Here is a 14,402-nt window from a genome sequence, read left to right as displayed (position 1 = left end):
AATTATTTATATAGCTCATAAAGATCTTCCCTGGTGCTCAGCAGTAAAAAATCCACCTGCCAGTTCAGGAGATGGGTTAGATCCCTGGGTCAGGAAGATCCCCTGGAAAAGGAAATGGCAACCCACTCCAGTATCTGTGCCTGGGAAATCCCGTGGACAGAGGAGCCTGATGAGCTACAGTCATGACGTCACAAAAAGTCTAAAATAAACAAATAAATGTAGCTCATAGTATATTTCTGTTGGACAGAGCTGACCTAGACTATAGGTTCCTTGAGGCCAAAAATGGTGTCTGACACATATTAGATAGTCAATGCATGTTTGATATATCAAACTGTTGATATGAAGTGAATGAATAGATGAGAATTATAATAATTTTTTAAAGTAATGATTTTGACACTGTGGATGGATTTAGCAGGTGATCGGTCAGATGAAATGGATTTTGTCAGGAAGTCTTTAAATGTTTGTTAATTTTCCGCAGTGAATGGGAATGAAACATACAGTAAAAGATGCAAGTTCTGGCAGCAGCTGCTGCTCATGAGACATTGAGATCCACCCCGTCCAGGCTAACCTGATTTTGCTACCCGCGATTCCTTTGTTCTGAGTGCTGGATTGTTTCAGCTGTGTCCGACTCTTGGCGATTCCATTGACGGTAGCCCACCAGGCTCCTCTGTCCATGGGATACTCCAGGCAAGAATACTGGACTGAGTTGCCCTTCTCTCCTTTGTTCTAGTGCCATATATAATACAGAAATTTGTTTAGGAGTGATCCATTTCCAGAGAGAATTTTTCCGGTGTATCATTTAGCTGTGGTTCTCAGACTTCAGTGTGCCTAAAAGTCACTTGCAAAGCCTGTTACAAATGCGGATTCCCAAAGCCATTTCCAGAAATTCTGATTCATTAGGTAAGAGATAGCGCCCAGGAATCTGCATGTTACCACCTCAGAAGATTCTACGTTGACCCGTAAATACTACCTTGAGGAACACTGCTGTATGGCAGCATAATCTGGAAGTAGCCTGGAAGTTCAGGTAGAAGGGGCAGCTTGCTTAGTGATTTTTCCCTTCTCCAGGGGATCTTCCCAACCAGGGATTGAACCCAGGTCTCCTACATTGCAGGCAGATTCTTTACTGTCTGAGCCACCAGGGAAGCCCATTATACTAAGAACTCAAATTGTTAAATATTTTAATAGTCAAAAGTTGCAGCAAAGGAAACAGCAGAGAAAAGGCAACCTACCAAATGGAAAAAGATATTTGCAAACCATATATTAGATAAGGGGTTAATATATGGAGAAGGAAATGGCAACCCACTCCAGTATTCTTGCCTAGAGAATCCTGTGGACAGAGGAGCCTGGTGGGCTGCTGTCCAAAGGGTCGCACAGAGTCGGACACGACTGGAGCAGCTTAGCAGCAGCATCCAGAATATATAAAGAACTCCTACAATGCAATGACAAAATAACTTACTCAGTTATAAAAAAAAATAGGTAAAGGACTTGAATAGACATTTCTCCAAAGAAGCTATGTAAATTGCCAGTAAGCATATGAAACAATGCTCAATATGCACGCGGTCCGGGAAATGCAAGTCAAAACCACAATGAGATACCACCTCACACCCATTAAGATGGTTGCTATCAAAAAAACAACAAACAAAATAATGAGTGTTGGTGAGGATGCAGAGAAATTACAATAATTGAAGCCCTGTTGGTAGGACTATAAAATATGCACTTGCTGTGGAAAAAAGTACAGAGATTCCTCAAAAAATCAAAAATAGAACTACTGCCATGTGATCCAGCAATCCCACTTGTGGGTGTATATCTAAAAAAGATAAAAACAGGATCTTGAAGAGATATTTGCACACTGATCATTCACAGTAGTGAAGATTTAGAGACAATCTAGATGTCCATCAGTGGATGAATGGATTAAAAAAATGTGCTATATATACACAATGGAGTATCATTTAGCATTAAAAAGGAAGGAAAACCTATCCTATCCTACAATATGGATGAACCTTGAGGACGTTATGCTAAGTGGGTTGCCATGTCCTCCTTTAGGGGGCCTTCCTGGCCCAGGGATCGAACCCGCGACTCTTACATCTCCTGCATTGGCAGGTGGGTTCTTTACCACCGGTGCCACCTGGGAAGCCCAAGTGAAAGAAGCCAATCACAAAAAGACAAATACTTTAGTATTCCACTTATATGAAGTACCTAAGAGAGTCAAACTATATAGTAGAGTGATAATTGTCAGGGTCTGGGGGGAGGCAGAAATGGAGAATTGTTCAATGTGGGTAGAGTTTCAGTCATGCAAGATGAAAACATTCTGGATCCCTGTTGTACAACTGCACAGATGGTTAATGGTACTGTACTGTTTACTTAAGACTGTTCCAAGGATAAATTTGTTATATGCCCTTTATCATAATACAAAATTAATTAAAAAGTATCAACTTTCCTAATAGTTCATGGTGATATCAAACTCAAGGAAAGAATATCATTTGTTTCCTTGGATAATACCTTTTTTTGATAAATTTTGTTGGAAGCCTTGAGCTACATAAAATAAATGTGTACTTGCTGTGAAGCTGTGTGGGTGGTGAGAGGAGTGGAAGCTTGTGACCTCTCCATGATTTACTAAGTAGAAGGCAAGCCTTACTCATTGTGAGTGTCATTCCCAAAGCAACTTGTCCAAAAACCTGGATGCTTTCCAGGAGGAAGAGAGATGCTGATTGTGGGATGCTGTCATCTCAGAGGCATCCAACACTCTAAGAAAATGTCATCCTTTCTCTCTCCTGTCCCCATACCTGAAGCCTGGAATATCAGCACCTCGATTGAATTTCCCTTAAAACATTTAAAAAATTCCTTAGAAACTCAAATCATTTTAGGGATCCTGTAGCCAGGATCGTTTCTGAGGCAGAGGGAGAATGATTGGGTTGATGTTGTTGGAGCAGCCAGAGCCTTCATTCGATGAGCATTCACTCTGGCAGCCAGCAAGCCATCTGTGTCTGGTCAGAGGCCATTCCTTTAAGTAATGAGTTCTCCATTCATTCTGGTAACTGGTAGGCACATGTGGCTGGGTGGGCTGGCTCTTCCCCTCCCTGGGTTTGCCTAGCTCCCATGAGTGAGGCAGATGGTGGTGGTTTAGTTGCTCAGTCATGTCCAAGACTTTGCACCCCTATGGACTATAGTCCACCAAGCTCCTCTGTCCATGGGGTTTCCTAGGCAAGAATACTGACATGGATTACCATTTCCTTCTCCAGGGGATCTTCCAGATGGAGGGATTGAACCTGGGTCTCCTGCATTACAGGTGGATTCTTTACTGACTGAGCCACCAGGAAAGCCCAGAGTAAATGGAGTGAGGTGCAAAGGCATCAAGTGACTCCCATATTTACTAATGAGATGAAAATACAGTACTGGGTTGATTGAAACTGAAATAATCACATTTTCTTTCTCCGTACCTTTATGGTGTTTTGTTTTGGCTTCTCTTTTTGTTTGCTTTTGTTTTGGCAATGTGCTGGTTTACTTTTCAGAAATATTAATTATGAGAGATTTAAAACCTACAGAGACATTCAGATGCAGTATACTCATGACCTAGCTTATCAAAGAAAACATTGTAGGTACAAAATCCCTGTATATGCCTCTCAAATAATATTCCCTGTCCCTACTGCAGTGGTAACTGCTATCTGGAATTTAGTGTTTGTCATTCCTAAGCATTTCTTTATACCTTCACTATATAATGCTTGCATATTTCAATAGTACAGAGTATTGCTTGCATGTTATGGTCTCATATTTTCTGTAGTCTTCTGCAACCTGCCCTTTTCATCCAGCCTGCCTGTTTACTTCTTAAACCTCATTTGGGATGTTTCTTCCAGTGTTACTTAGCTAAACTACTCTAGATGCTGGGGTACAGTGTTACTGTGGAGTAATGTTTGGCTCCTAAAATGCAATTAGAAATGGCTTAGATTGAAAAATGTTATGTGTCAAATTAATGTAATAGTAGTATAGTGTGTAACTGTTAAACGTATTTGTTTTATTTCAGGTTATAATATAACTTATCCTCTATGCTTTTTCCCTGCCCCTTCTCCCCAAATCATCAACAGTAGAAAAAAAGAAGGAGGAACCATGTCAGGACACAAATGGTAAATAATTTGTTTTCTCTTCTGAATTGGGGGAGGCTATTGAAAAAGGAAAGCATGTAGTATATGCTCAATAAATGTCTACTGAATGGAAAAATCAGGAGTCAATAGCAGTAAATAACCTATTAGCCTTCAACCAGTGTTGAATATGTGCTGTGCTGTGCTCTGCTTGGTCGCTCAGTCATGTCCGACTCTTTGACACAGCATGGACTGTAGCCCACCAGTCTCCTCTGTCCATGGGGATTCTCCAGGCAAAAATACTGGAGTGGGTTGCCATGCCCTCCTCAGGGGATCTTCCCAACCCAGAGATCGAAGCCAGGTCCCCCACATTGCAGGCGGATTCTTTACCATCTGAGCCACCAGCAAAGCCCCATGCTGAGTACAGTCAAGTTCAGTATCCCTACTAACTGTAATATGAAAAGTAATAACCAAAATATTCTCTGAGAAATTCATTTACATATAACTTTTTTTCTTGGGAATCTAGTGATAGCTTTTCTTACCATCATTTTTTTGGTGTAATGAGTTGATACATTTTAAAATCTCTGTCTTATTAACAACTTTTAATATTAGAGTTATAAGGGAATTTTATATAGGGCAGCTATAAAATAACAATGTAACTGTATAATGATAAAAATAACTCAGACTCATTAATTAATAACTCAGAAGTCATTAATAGTCATGACTTCAACCTTCATGAACATCCGGGAGCGAGTCATTGCTGGAAATAGATGATGCTGAATATAACAGATGTGGTCCTCACATGGCAATATTAGCACTGCCATTCACATGCCTATAACTCATCTAAGCATCATGTTAAACTGCTTATAAATTCAGGTCTGCTATAAGCAGTGTTTCTGAACCCTTTTGAAACCTTGATCCACTGGGCAAGGTGATCTTTGTCATGCTTTACCTCCTTTAATTTGTATCATGAAAAACTGCCTGTGAAAAAGGCCTACAGTGCCTATTTTCATTTTTCAAAGGTACGATTAATTATAATAAGGACTATACTTTTTAATCCCTCCTCTCTCAGTAGAGAAGCAATCAGGTCCAACTCCTCAGTAATATCGAAAGTCACACTTTAAAAGAATTTTGTATGTCTTAAAATGTAATGAGCTTTAAAAGGTAATTAATAAACAGCTAAGGGACTTTGTTTCCCTGAGTATCCCCATTTGACAACTCTCTAAGAGTTGTCAGACTGTTTTTATAATTGTTCCATCTTGCCTCATTAAGACAAAAGGATGGCTTCATCCTCTGACCCTCGTAATGGCTGTCATATCTTGGCAGCAGGCGCAGGGAAGCAGGTAGTTAAGTGCCCCACTTAACTACCTGGGAGAGCCCCAGGAGGTGGGCCCTTCCCTAGAGCCTTTCTCCCATTTACCTTAGGAAGCCACTTTACTTCTTGCTACTGAAATGCGAGGCCTGCAGAGAACATGGAAATGCATGCTGCACTGGGATTTAGAAGCTTGGATTTTAATCCTGTGTGATTCTGGACAAGATTCTTAACATTTTGAAACCTGAGATTCCTCATTTGTTAAATGACAGGAGTGAAGGGTGTTCACTAGATCTCCAGAGTCCTTTTTTCCCCCCTTAAAATGAAAATTTTTTTTTAATCTATGACCTTTGACCAAAAAAAAAAAAAATAGAAGTCCATCCTATTCCCCACTCTTGAAAATTCCTTTCCCTTGAAATAGCCACAGTTTTGGGAAGTATATTCTTCCCATCTTTTTTTTCAACTGCTCTGTGTGTCCATTGCTTTGCATGGTCTTTCTCTAGTTGCAGTAAGCAGGGGCTACTCTTTGTACGCAGTCTTCTCGTTGTGGTGGCCTCTCTTGTTGCAGAGCACAGACTCTGAAGTGTGTATAGTGATGGCACGCTAGAGTGTGCAGGCTTCAGTAGTTGCAGCACACGGCTCAGTAATTATGGCGTACAGACTTAGTTGCTCAGTACCATGTGTAATCTTCCTGCACCAGGAATTGAACCTGTGTCCCCTGCACTAGCAGGCAGATTCCCAATCACGGGACCACCAGGAAAGTCCTCTTCCCATCTTTTAATGCACATAGTATGTAAAAGATTATCTTTTATATAAAACTTATACATATTTTTATTTCCTTTTCTCTGATTTAAGCTCATAATAAAACCTTTTAATTTGCATTTAATTTTAAATAATAATTATATGTATTTAAGATGTGCAACATGATATTATGATATACATAGTGAAATCATTACTGCATTTAAGCTAATTAGCATATCATCTCCTTTATAGTTACTGCTTTTTGTGTGTGATGAGTGCACATGAAGAGTAATACTCCCCTCCTAGCCTGTTTGCAGTGTTCAATACAGTATTATTAAGTGTGGTCGTTGTGCCTATACGTGCCTATAGCTAGACTTATTCCAAACTTTGAAATAATGCAGAAAGATATAAACCATAATCCTTCGCCTCTTTCCAAAGATAACCATTGCTAAGGAAGTCATCTGAAACTCTGATTTTTTTAAGAACAACTGTGTGAATCAAAACTTGTAAACATTATCTGGCAAGAGAGTATAAATCGTCAAGGTTTGAGATACATATTTTGGTGCAATAGTATAAAGCAATTTCTGTTTAGAACCTAAGTCTGGTACATTTGAGTGCTAATAGGATGGGGTGGAAGAAGTTACATGTCTGCAGAGGGAGACACCTGCGGGTCCCATGTGAGCTTCTGGATGGGAATCCTAGACACACAGGGGGTGGTGCAGGCAAAACCAGGAAGGATGGAGCCCCACGGCAAGCTTTCTGTCAGCGTTTGAGTACCCTGGTCACTTTTACAGAATTCCACTTCATTCTCAATGGGGTTTTTTCTAATTTCTTCTTTACACCCCTTTTAAAAAAACTTTTTATTTTGTATTGGGATATAGCTGATTAACAATGTTGTGATAGTTTCAGGTGAACAGCGAAAGGACTCAGCCATACATATCCATGTATTCATTCTCCCCCAAACTCCCCTCCCATCCATATCATTAGCAGAGTTCCCTGTGCTATACAGTAGGTCCTTGTTGGTTATCTAGTCTAAAAACAGTCATTTGTACATGTCCATCCCAAAGTCCCCCACTATCCCTCCCCCTCTTCCTTCACACAGCAACCGTTAGTTCATTCTCTGAGTCTATTATTGACATACTTTTTGATGTGATCTTCACTGTGCTATTCCTGAAGAATGACTTCCTATCTGTATTTTAACCATTTATGTTTAAGAATTTAAAGTTTTAGTATGAAAAATCCATAACCAATTAAAAAAAATTTTTTTTTCAAAATTTTGTCTGTCTGTGTAAGAACACTTGACGTGAGATCTACCCTTTTAACAAAATTTTAAGCGTAGAACACAGTGCTATGAACCACAGGCGCAATGTGAACTACAGGCACAAGGTTGTACAGCTAATCTCTAGAACTTACTCGTCTTGCACCGCTGAAATTTTATGCCTGTCGATCAGTAATTTCCCCTTTCCTCCTTCCTGTTCAACATCAGGGAACCGCCATTCTGTCCTCTGATTCTGGGAGTTTGACTATCTGAGGGACCTCTGTGACAACTTTCAAGTATGCTATTTTTCAGCCCTTTATCTCTCCTTTTCTGCCATCACTTCAATGTTGGCTGCAATGCAGACTGGAGAGAACTTTGGTGTTCGGCTTTATCTCTGACTCCCTGGGGTGCTTGAGGCAGTCCCCTTGCCTGCCTTGGCTTCCCTTTCTCCATTTCTCCAGTCTTTCAATATCCAAAGTCCTCAAGGTTTAGTTTCTCGGTTTCCTGTCAAAGTTTCTTAATTTCCTCACTAACTTTTAAGGTTTTGGTGTAAAAATTAGACTTGATTAACCTTTTGGTGTAATAACCATGTAAGAAAGCACTTTTGTGTTTAGTAATGTTGTGAATGTTTGGATACATTTGTTTGCACTCTGATGTCTTAAATCTTTTGAAAGCCATGAGTAAAATGGCTCTTTGAATGCCTATGCCTTTTAGCAGTTATCCCTGGGATTTACACAATCGATATCCCCAAGACAAGTCAGTTGTAAATAAGATGCAGCAGAAGTATTGGGAAACGAAGCAGGCCTTCATTAAAGCCACGGGGAAGAAAGAAGATGAGCACGTCGTTGCTTCCGACGCGGACCTGGACGCCAAGCTAGAGGTGAGCGCTTCATGGCCCTTGACCCCAGTATGGCCATCTTGCTAGGGTCAGAGCTCTGAGAGTGTATTCACAGAAGCAAGCATGTAGGTGTGCTTTGGATTTGAAGACATATTGCAAACAAACTCGTTCATGAGGAAAATCTAGGATCAGATCAACTAAATTCCAGCATATTTTTTTTAAACCCACGAATTCTTCTGTAACCACCAGTATACCTCAGTTAATTCATTTTTTAAGCACTTTATCGGAATGCATGGAATGTGGTAAATTCTCAATAAATGTTTGTTGGAAAACATCAGCTCAAAGAGCCAGTGCTATTATAGATAGCAATGCTAGGGTCAGACAAATGTTTACATTTAAAGAAAAAAAACGATGACAGCAAAAAGTCCTGGAACGTTGAGTCTAATAAGGTTGTGTTGAATCCTGGAAAATTCAAAAATGAATTAACTAATATTTAGTTAGACTAGTTAATAACACAGTAAGCTGAATTAGTAGCTGATTGACTCTCAAATAACTGGTGAAAGGGCCACTAATTCCCTACATTGCTGGACATTCTGCTGATACTTTAGATCAAAATTTAAAAAGCATTTGCTGTACATCAGAAGCTAACACAACATTGTAAATCAACTATACTCCCAAAAAAATTAATTAAAAAAAAATTAAAAGCATACTTATCACTTCTGTGAATGAGAGGGCACAGAGAGAAATGTGTTATGTGGTCTGATAAGAATTCAGAATGATATCAAAATATAAGCTACAATTCATGAGCTGAACACTTAATGGGAGGAAGATCAAAAGTTCAAGATTTCAAAAAGCGTTCTGAGAAGGGTGTGGCCAGGATGGGGCAGACCATGCTTATTCTGGAAAAGAGAGGCTGAAGGGGAGATGTTAGTCACCGACTCTCTGGGCTGGGCTGTCACATGGAAGAGGACAAGGTTCATCCTATGTACCTCAGGTACGTTCCAGTACCTGAGAATTGAAATGATTATAAGTTGTATATGCTTCTCACATCTTATAGATTTATTTTTTCCTCTTAACAACCTAGTAAATACAAGCATTATTCAAATTTAATATGTTAATTTCTAGCATGTGAAGCAAAATACAGTAATTTTATGTTTATATTTAGGCTCTGCCGCAGCATTTTCAGGCTTCCCAGGTGGCACTAGTGGTAAAGAACACACCTGCCCATGCAGGTTGACGTAAGAGGCACAGATTCCATCCCTGGGTCAGGAAGGTCCCCTGGAGGAGGGCATGGCAACCCACTCTAGTACTCTTCCCTGGGAAATCCCATGGACTGACGAGCCTGGCGGGCTGCAGTCCATGAGGACGCAGAGCCGAGACTGAAGCAACTTAGCATGCACGCATGCATACTCTACGTGACCAAGATTTATCATATTAAGCATTTATAAGAGTAGTTTTTAATCTTTTCAGTATATATGCATATGTCCATTTTTATTAGAACATTTGGTCATATTTATCATGAAGCCAGTCTTCTGTTTTGACTCAAACGATGAAGTGCTTTGTAACACCAGTTGTAATGGCTATATCACCATGGCCAGGAAGCCAGAGGAGAGCGGGGAGGAGCCTTGCCCTCCTTCCCTGGTGGCTCTTCAGAGGCACAAGGTTTGTCTGCCAGGTTTTTTAATTGATACCGGCACTGGTCTCTGAGTCAGTGGACAGAGGGTGGAGAAAGTGTGATGTTTCTGAACTATCTGCCCTCCTTTAAAAAAAAATACTGGAGTATAGTTGATTTACAACTGTTTTATCTTCTCTTGAACTGTCTCCATTTCTGAAGCAAAGACCAGAACCACCAGAAGTTAAAATCTAGTTAAATTCTTCCCCCTACAGCCCACCTGCTTTCCCCTTAATTTTCTCTGTTATTGCCATAGCATGACATATTAGGTTTCTTCTACATGTATATTATGAAATAATTGGGAAAAGAAGAGTGATAGGGGCTGCAAGCTAAACTCCATTTTACCAGATGTCTTCAAAGCAGACAGATCATTCAGCTGATTGATTTGTGTTTGTTTTTATAGAGTTGTTTAAGTATGCATTAGGATCATAGAATAAGCTAGTATCGTGTTTTAAATATGATGCTTAATTGACAGATCCTCCATTTGGAAAAAAAGACAGCAAGTGGTAAAAGAAATAAATTAGATTATGAATGAATATTGGGTCTCTGGTTTACCAAGTCCTCTAATGGGCCCTGCACTTAGGATTTCTGTTTTTCAGCTATTATTTGAGTAGTCTGGAGGAAATCATCTTTCTGCAGATCTCATTTTAGATTGCAGAGATGATGAATTCTAATAAATATAGAAAAACAGAAGCATATTTAAAAGCTTTGGTCACATTTTCTGTTTAGTACATCACATAACACCAAGCATACTTAGGCATATGATCTTGTTTTTAGTGGGCAAATCAGACATTATGGTTATATTCAGTATAATTGTTTTTTATTTCACTGCTGCCTGTTTTATTTAGCATTTTGTTTGTATTTTTATTATAGCTGTTTCACTCAATTCAGAGAACCTGTCTGGACTTGTCTAAAGCAATTGTACTCTATCAAAAGAGAATATGTTGTAAGTATGCCTTAAGTATGAATATTGACCAAATAGACAGTAAGATATTGAATATTTTGCCTTAATGTATAATTTTATATGTTTAGGAGGCAAGACAAGAAAACCAATGTTTTGGGGTGTCTGTCCTTGCTCTTTAATTGGTAGGTTGAGATCTTTAAAAATTTTATCAGAAATTCTTTACATAGGTTGTTTATCTCTCAGTGCAAGTACAATAACAGAAGAGTTTTGCATTGAGTCTACCATGGATAAGTACGTGCCATTTCTTTTCCTAGTTATAAAAAAGTTTTCTCAGTTTTATATCATTGGATTTAAAATTTTGGAGCTGTTACTGTTTGATTGCCTAGGCTCTCTTATGTCCAGTTTTGTTCCTTTTAAAATGACCAAATGAAGAGAGAAGGCACATACAGTTAATTCATTGAATATTTTGTTGACAGCACTTCTTCCTGAACATTTTTTATGTCAGATACTGGTTTTTTTAGGGAATAAGATTTTCCTACGGTCATCCCATCTTAAAATCATTACCAACAGAGTTGTCTCTGAAATGCTAAATATCAAGTTGTAAGTAACTTTGTTTTTAAATTTCCATATGGAGATCGTTTACATGTACAACTTCTGTATTTCTGAGACTAAACTATGAGAAGTTTGTTTCTGACTCCTCAAACCCCTTTCCAGTAATCACAAATTAACAGTTGGCCGTTTTCCTTTATTAGTAATCTTTTATGAAGACTATTTTGTGGAAGTACAAAATGCTAGGATTTAGAGGCAAAATTTGGTAAATAGTCTTCAGGTATGAGACAGTCCAGACACATGGCACACTGCCTCCGACAGTTCTCTGTCCCACGTCCAGTCAGTCACAGGTGCTGGTCAATTTTGTCAGCTAGTTTGCTTTCAGGTTCTCCTTCCTCTACCTCTTCACGGCCACTGCCTTCATTGAGGCCACCGTCATCACTCTCTTCCTTGATTGGCTGCACCAGCTTCCTAGCTGGTCTCCCTGCCCCTACTTTTGCCTCCTCCAGCTCATCATCCACACTGCAGTCAGAGAGCACTCAGCCGTCTCCCAGAGCACCTAGGGGTCAAAGCTGGGGTAATCTGAGCAACAGCATAAATGATGGCTGGCATTAGGTTATAACCCATGAAGTGAGATAATGTCCATCAAGTGTGTGTATAGAAATAAGCAAAGAAATGGGGGAGAAGAAATAGTTCTTCCTTATAAAATAATTGTGATTAATCTAGAAAGAATGAGGGAACCACAAAATCACCTAATGGTGATTCTGTCACACCCACAGAAAGAATTGTGACATGCAAGATTCCCAGAAAGATGTTACAATTAGTGAGTGAAAGTTTGAGAAGAGACTGCATCTTCGTACAGTCTTCTGAATTTACCCCCAAGATTTTTAACAATTACAAAAGGAAAAAGAATGTTAATTTTACAGTGGGGAAATCCAATAGACATGACATGAACCAAATGATAGGGGTTAGTTAACATCACCAGTAATGATGTGTGTTGATCTCCTGTGGCCCTGATATCTTACACTAAGAAGGAGACTCCACTTCTGCTGTTTCCTTCCCCCAAATCTATAACCCCAGTCTAATCCTGAGAAAGCAAACAAACCCACATAGAGGACAGACCACAAAACACCTGACCAGTACTCTTAAAGAGCACCAAGGTCTTAAAAGTCCAGAAAGACAGAGAAACTGTCACAGGATGAAGGAGATCAAACAGACTTGACAACTCAATGCAGTGTGGGATCCTGGAACAGAAAAAGGACATTAATGGGAAAACTAGGAAAATTCACTAAGATTGTAGTTTAAATAGTAATACTGTATCACTGATATTTTCCTAGTTTTGATCAGTGTACAGCAGTTATATGGATTTCCCTGGTGCCTCAGTGGTAAAGAATCCACCTACCAATCCAGGAGTTACGGTTTCGATCCTGGGTCGGGAAGATCTGGAGAAAGAAATGGCAACCTACTCTAGTATTCTTGCTGGGGAAATCCCATGAACAGAGGAGCCTGGCATGCTACAGTCTGTGGGGTCACAAAGAGTCGAACATGACTTAGTGACTAAACAACCACAACAACAACCATGCTTATGTACGATGCTACCGTTAGGGGAAGAAGGGTACACAGGAACTCTGTATGCTATTTATAGTTTTCCTATCAGCCTAAAATTATTTCAAAATAAGGTTGCTTTTTTTTTAAAAGTACATTGGATCATATTGTTCCTCTGCTGAGAAGCCTCCAGTATCACTTAATGTAAGATGTACACTTCCATACCATGGGTTACAAATTCCTACTGGATCTGACCCAGCTCACCTCTCCAGCCACTTTCACCCTTACACACCACACGACCTAAGGACTTTTGCACTCACCACTTCCTCCATCTGAGATGTCTCTGCCCTCATTGTCTCAAGTGGCCCCTTATCTCAGAGCTCAGCTTATTATTCTCCTGCTCAGAGACACCTAGCATGACCACCCAGCCCAAAACAGTTACCTGTCACTCTCTCTTATGCCCCCCCAACCCCCATCTTACCTGGCATTTTACTTTTTGTGTGTTGAGTTTGAGTTTTGTATTTTTTATATTCTATCTCCTGTTCCTTTTTTTTTAATCTATTTTTTTACCTTGCAATATTGTATTGGTTTTGCCATACATTGACATGAATCTGCCATGGGTGTACATGTGTTCCCCTTCCAGAACCCCCCTCCCACCTCTTTCCCCATCCCATCCCTCTGGGTCATCCCATTGCACCAGTCCCGAGCACCCTGTATCATGCATAGAACCTGGACTGGCGATTCGTTTCACATATGATAATTTACATGCTTCAGTGCCATTCCCCCATATCATCCTGCCCTCGCCCTCTCCCATAGAGTCCAAAAGACTGTTGTATACATCTGTGTCTCTTTTGCTGTCTCGCATACAGGATTATCTTTACCGATTTACTAAATTCCATATATATGCATTAGTATACTGTATTGGTGTTTTTCTTTCTGGCTTACTTCACTCTGTATAATAGGCTCCAGTTTCATCCACCTCAATAGAACTGATTCGAATGTATTCTTTTTAATGGCTGAGTAATATCCCATTGTGTATATGTACCACAGCTTCCTTACATTCGTCTGCTGTTGGACATCTAGGTTGCTTCCATGTCCTGGCTATTGTAAACAGTGCTGCGATGAACATTGGGGTACACGCGTCTCTTTCAGTTCTGGTTTCCTCAGTGTGTATGCCCAGCAGTGGGATTGCTGGGTCATATGGCAGTTCTATTTCCAGTTTTTTGAGGAATCTCCACACTGTTCTCCATAATGGCTGTACTAGTTTGCATTCCCACCAACAGTGTAAGAGGGTTCCCTTTTCTCCACACCCTCTCCAGCATTTATTGCTTGTAGACTTTTGGATAGCAGCCATTCTGACTGGCATGAAATGGTACCTCATTGTGGTTTTGATTTGCGTTTCTCTGACAATGAGTGATGTTGAGCATCTTTTCATGTGTTTGTTAGCCATCTGTATGTTTTATTTGGAGAAATGTCTGTTTAGTTCTTTGGCCCACTTTTTGATTGGGTC

General features: G+C 39.8%; 1 protein-coding gene across 50 annotated transcripts in view; it reads left to right on the top strand.

Moving 5' to 3' along the window:
* ICA1 (islet cell autoantigen 1) overlaps positions 1-14,402 on the top strand; it is a 170,190-nt gene that overhangs the window by 19,518 nt on the left and 136,270 nt on the right. For 17 of the 50 annotated variants that reach the window (XM_081531688.1, XM_081531664.1, XM_081531696.1 and 14 more), the window contains exons 2-4: positions 4,019-4,118; positions 8,099-8,264; positions 10,768-10,840. In XM_081531688.1, the coding sequence (XP_081387814.1) occupies positions 4,102-4,118; positions 8,099-8,264; positions 10,768-10,840 (256 nt within the window). In that variant the 5' untranslated portion in view covers positions 4,019-4,101. The remainder of the gene's footprint in view (positions 1-4,018; positions 4,119-8,098; positions 8,265-10,767; positions 10,841-14,402) is intronic. The other 33 variants (XM_081531658.1, XM_081531652.1, XM_081531672.1 and 30 more) reach the window with 3 other exon arrangements.

This window comes from Giraffa tippelskirchi, chromosome 10, assembly GCF_054371585.1.
Source record: "Giraffa tippelskirchi isolate mGirTip1 chromosome 10, T2T-mGirTip1v1.2.pri, whole genome shotgun sequence".
Taxonomy (NCBI): Eukaryota; Metazoa; Chordata; class Mammalia; order Artiodactyla; family Giraffidae; genus Giraffa; species Giraffa tippelskirchi.
Note: the sequence above shows the minus strand (reverse complement) of the source record. Positions and strands in the feature narration are given on the sequence as shown.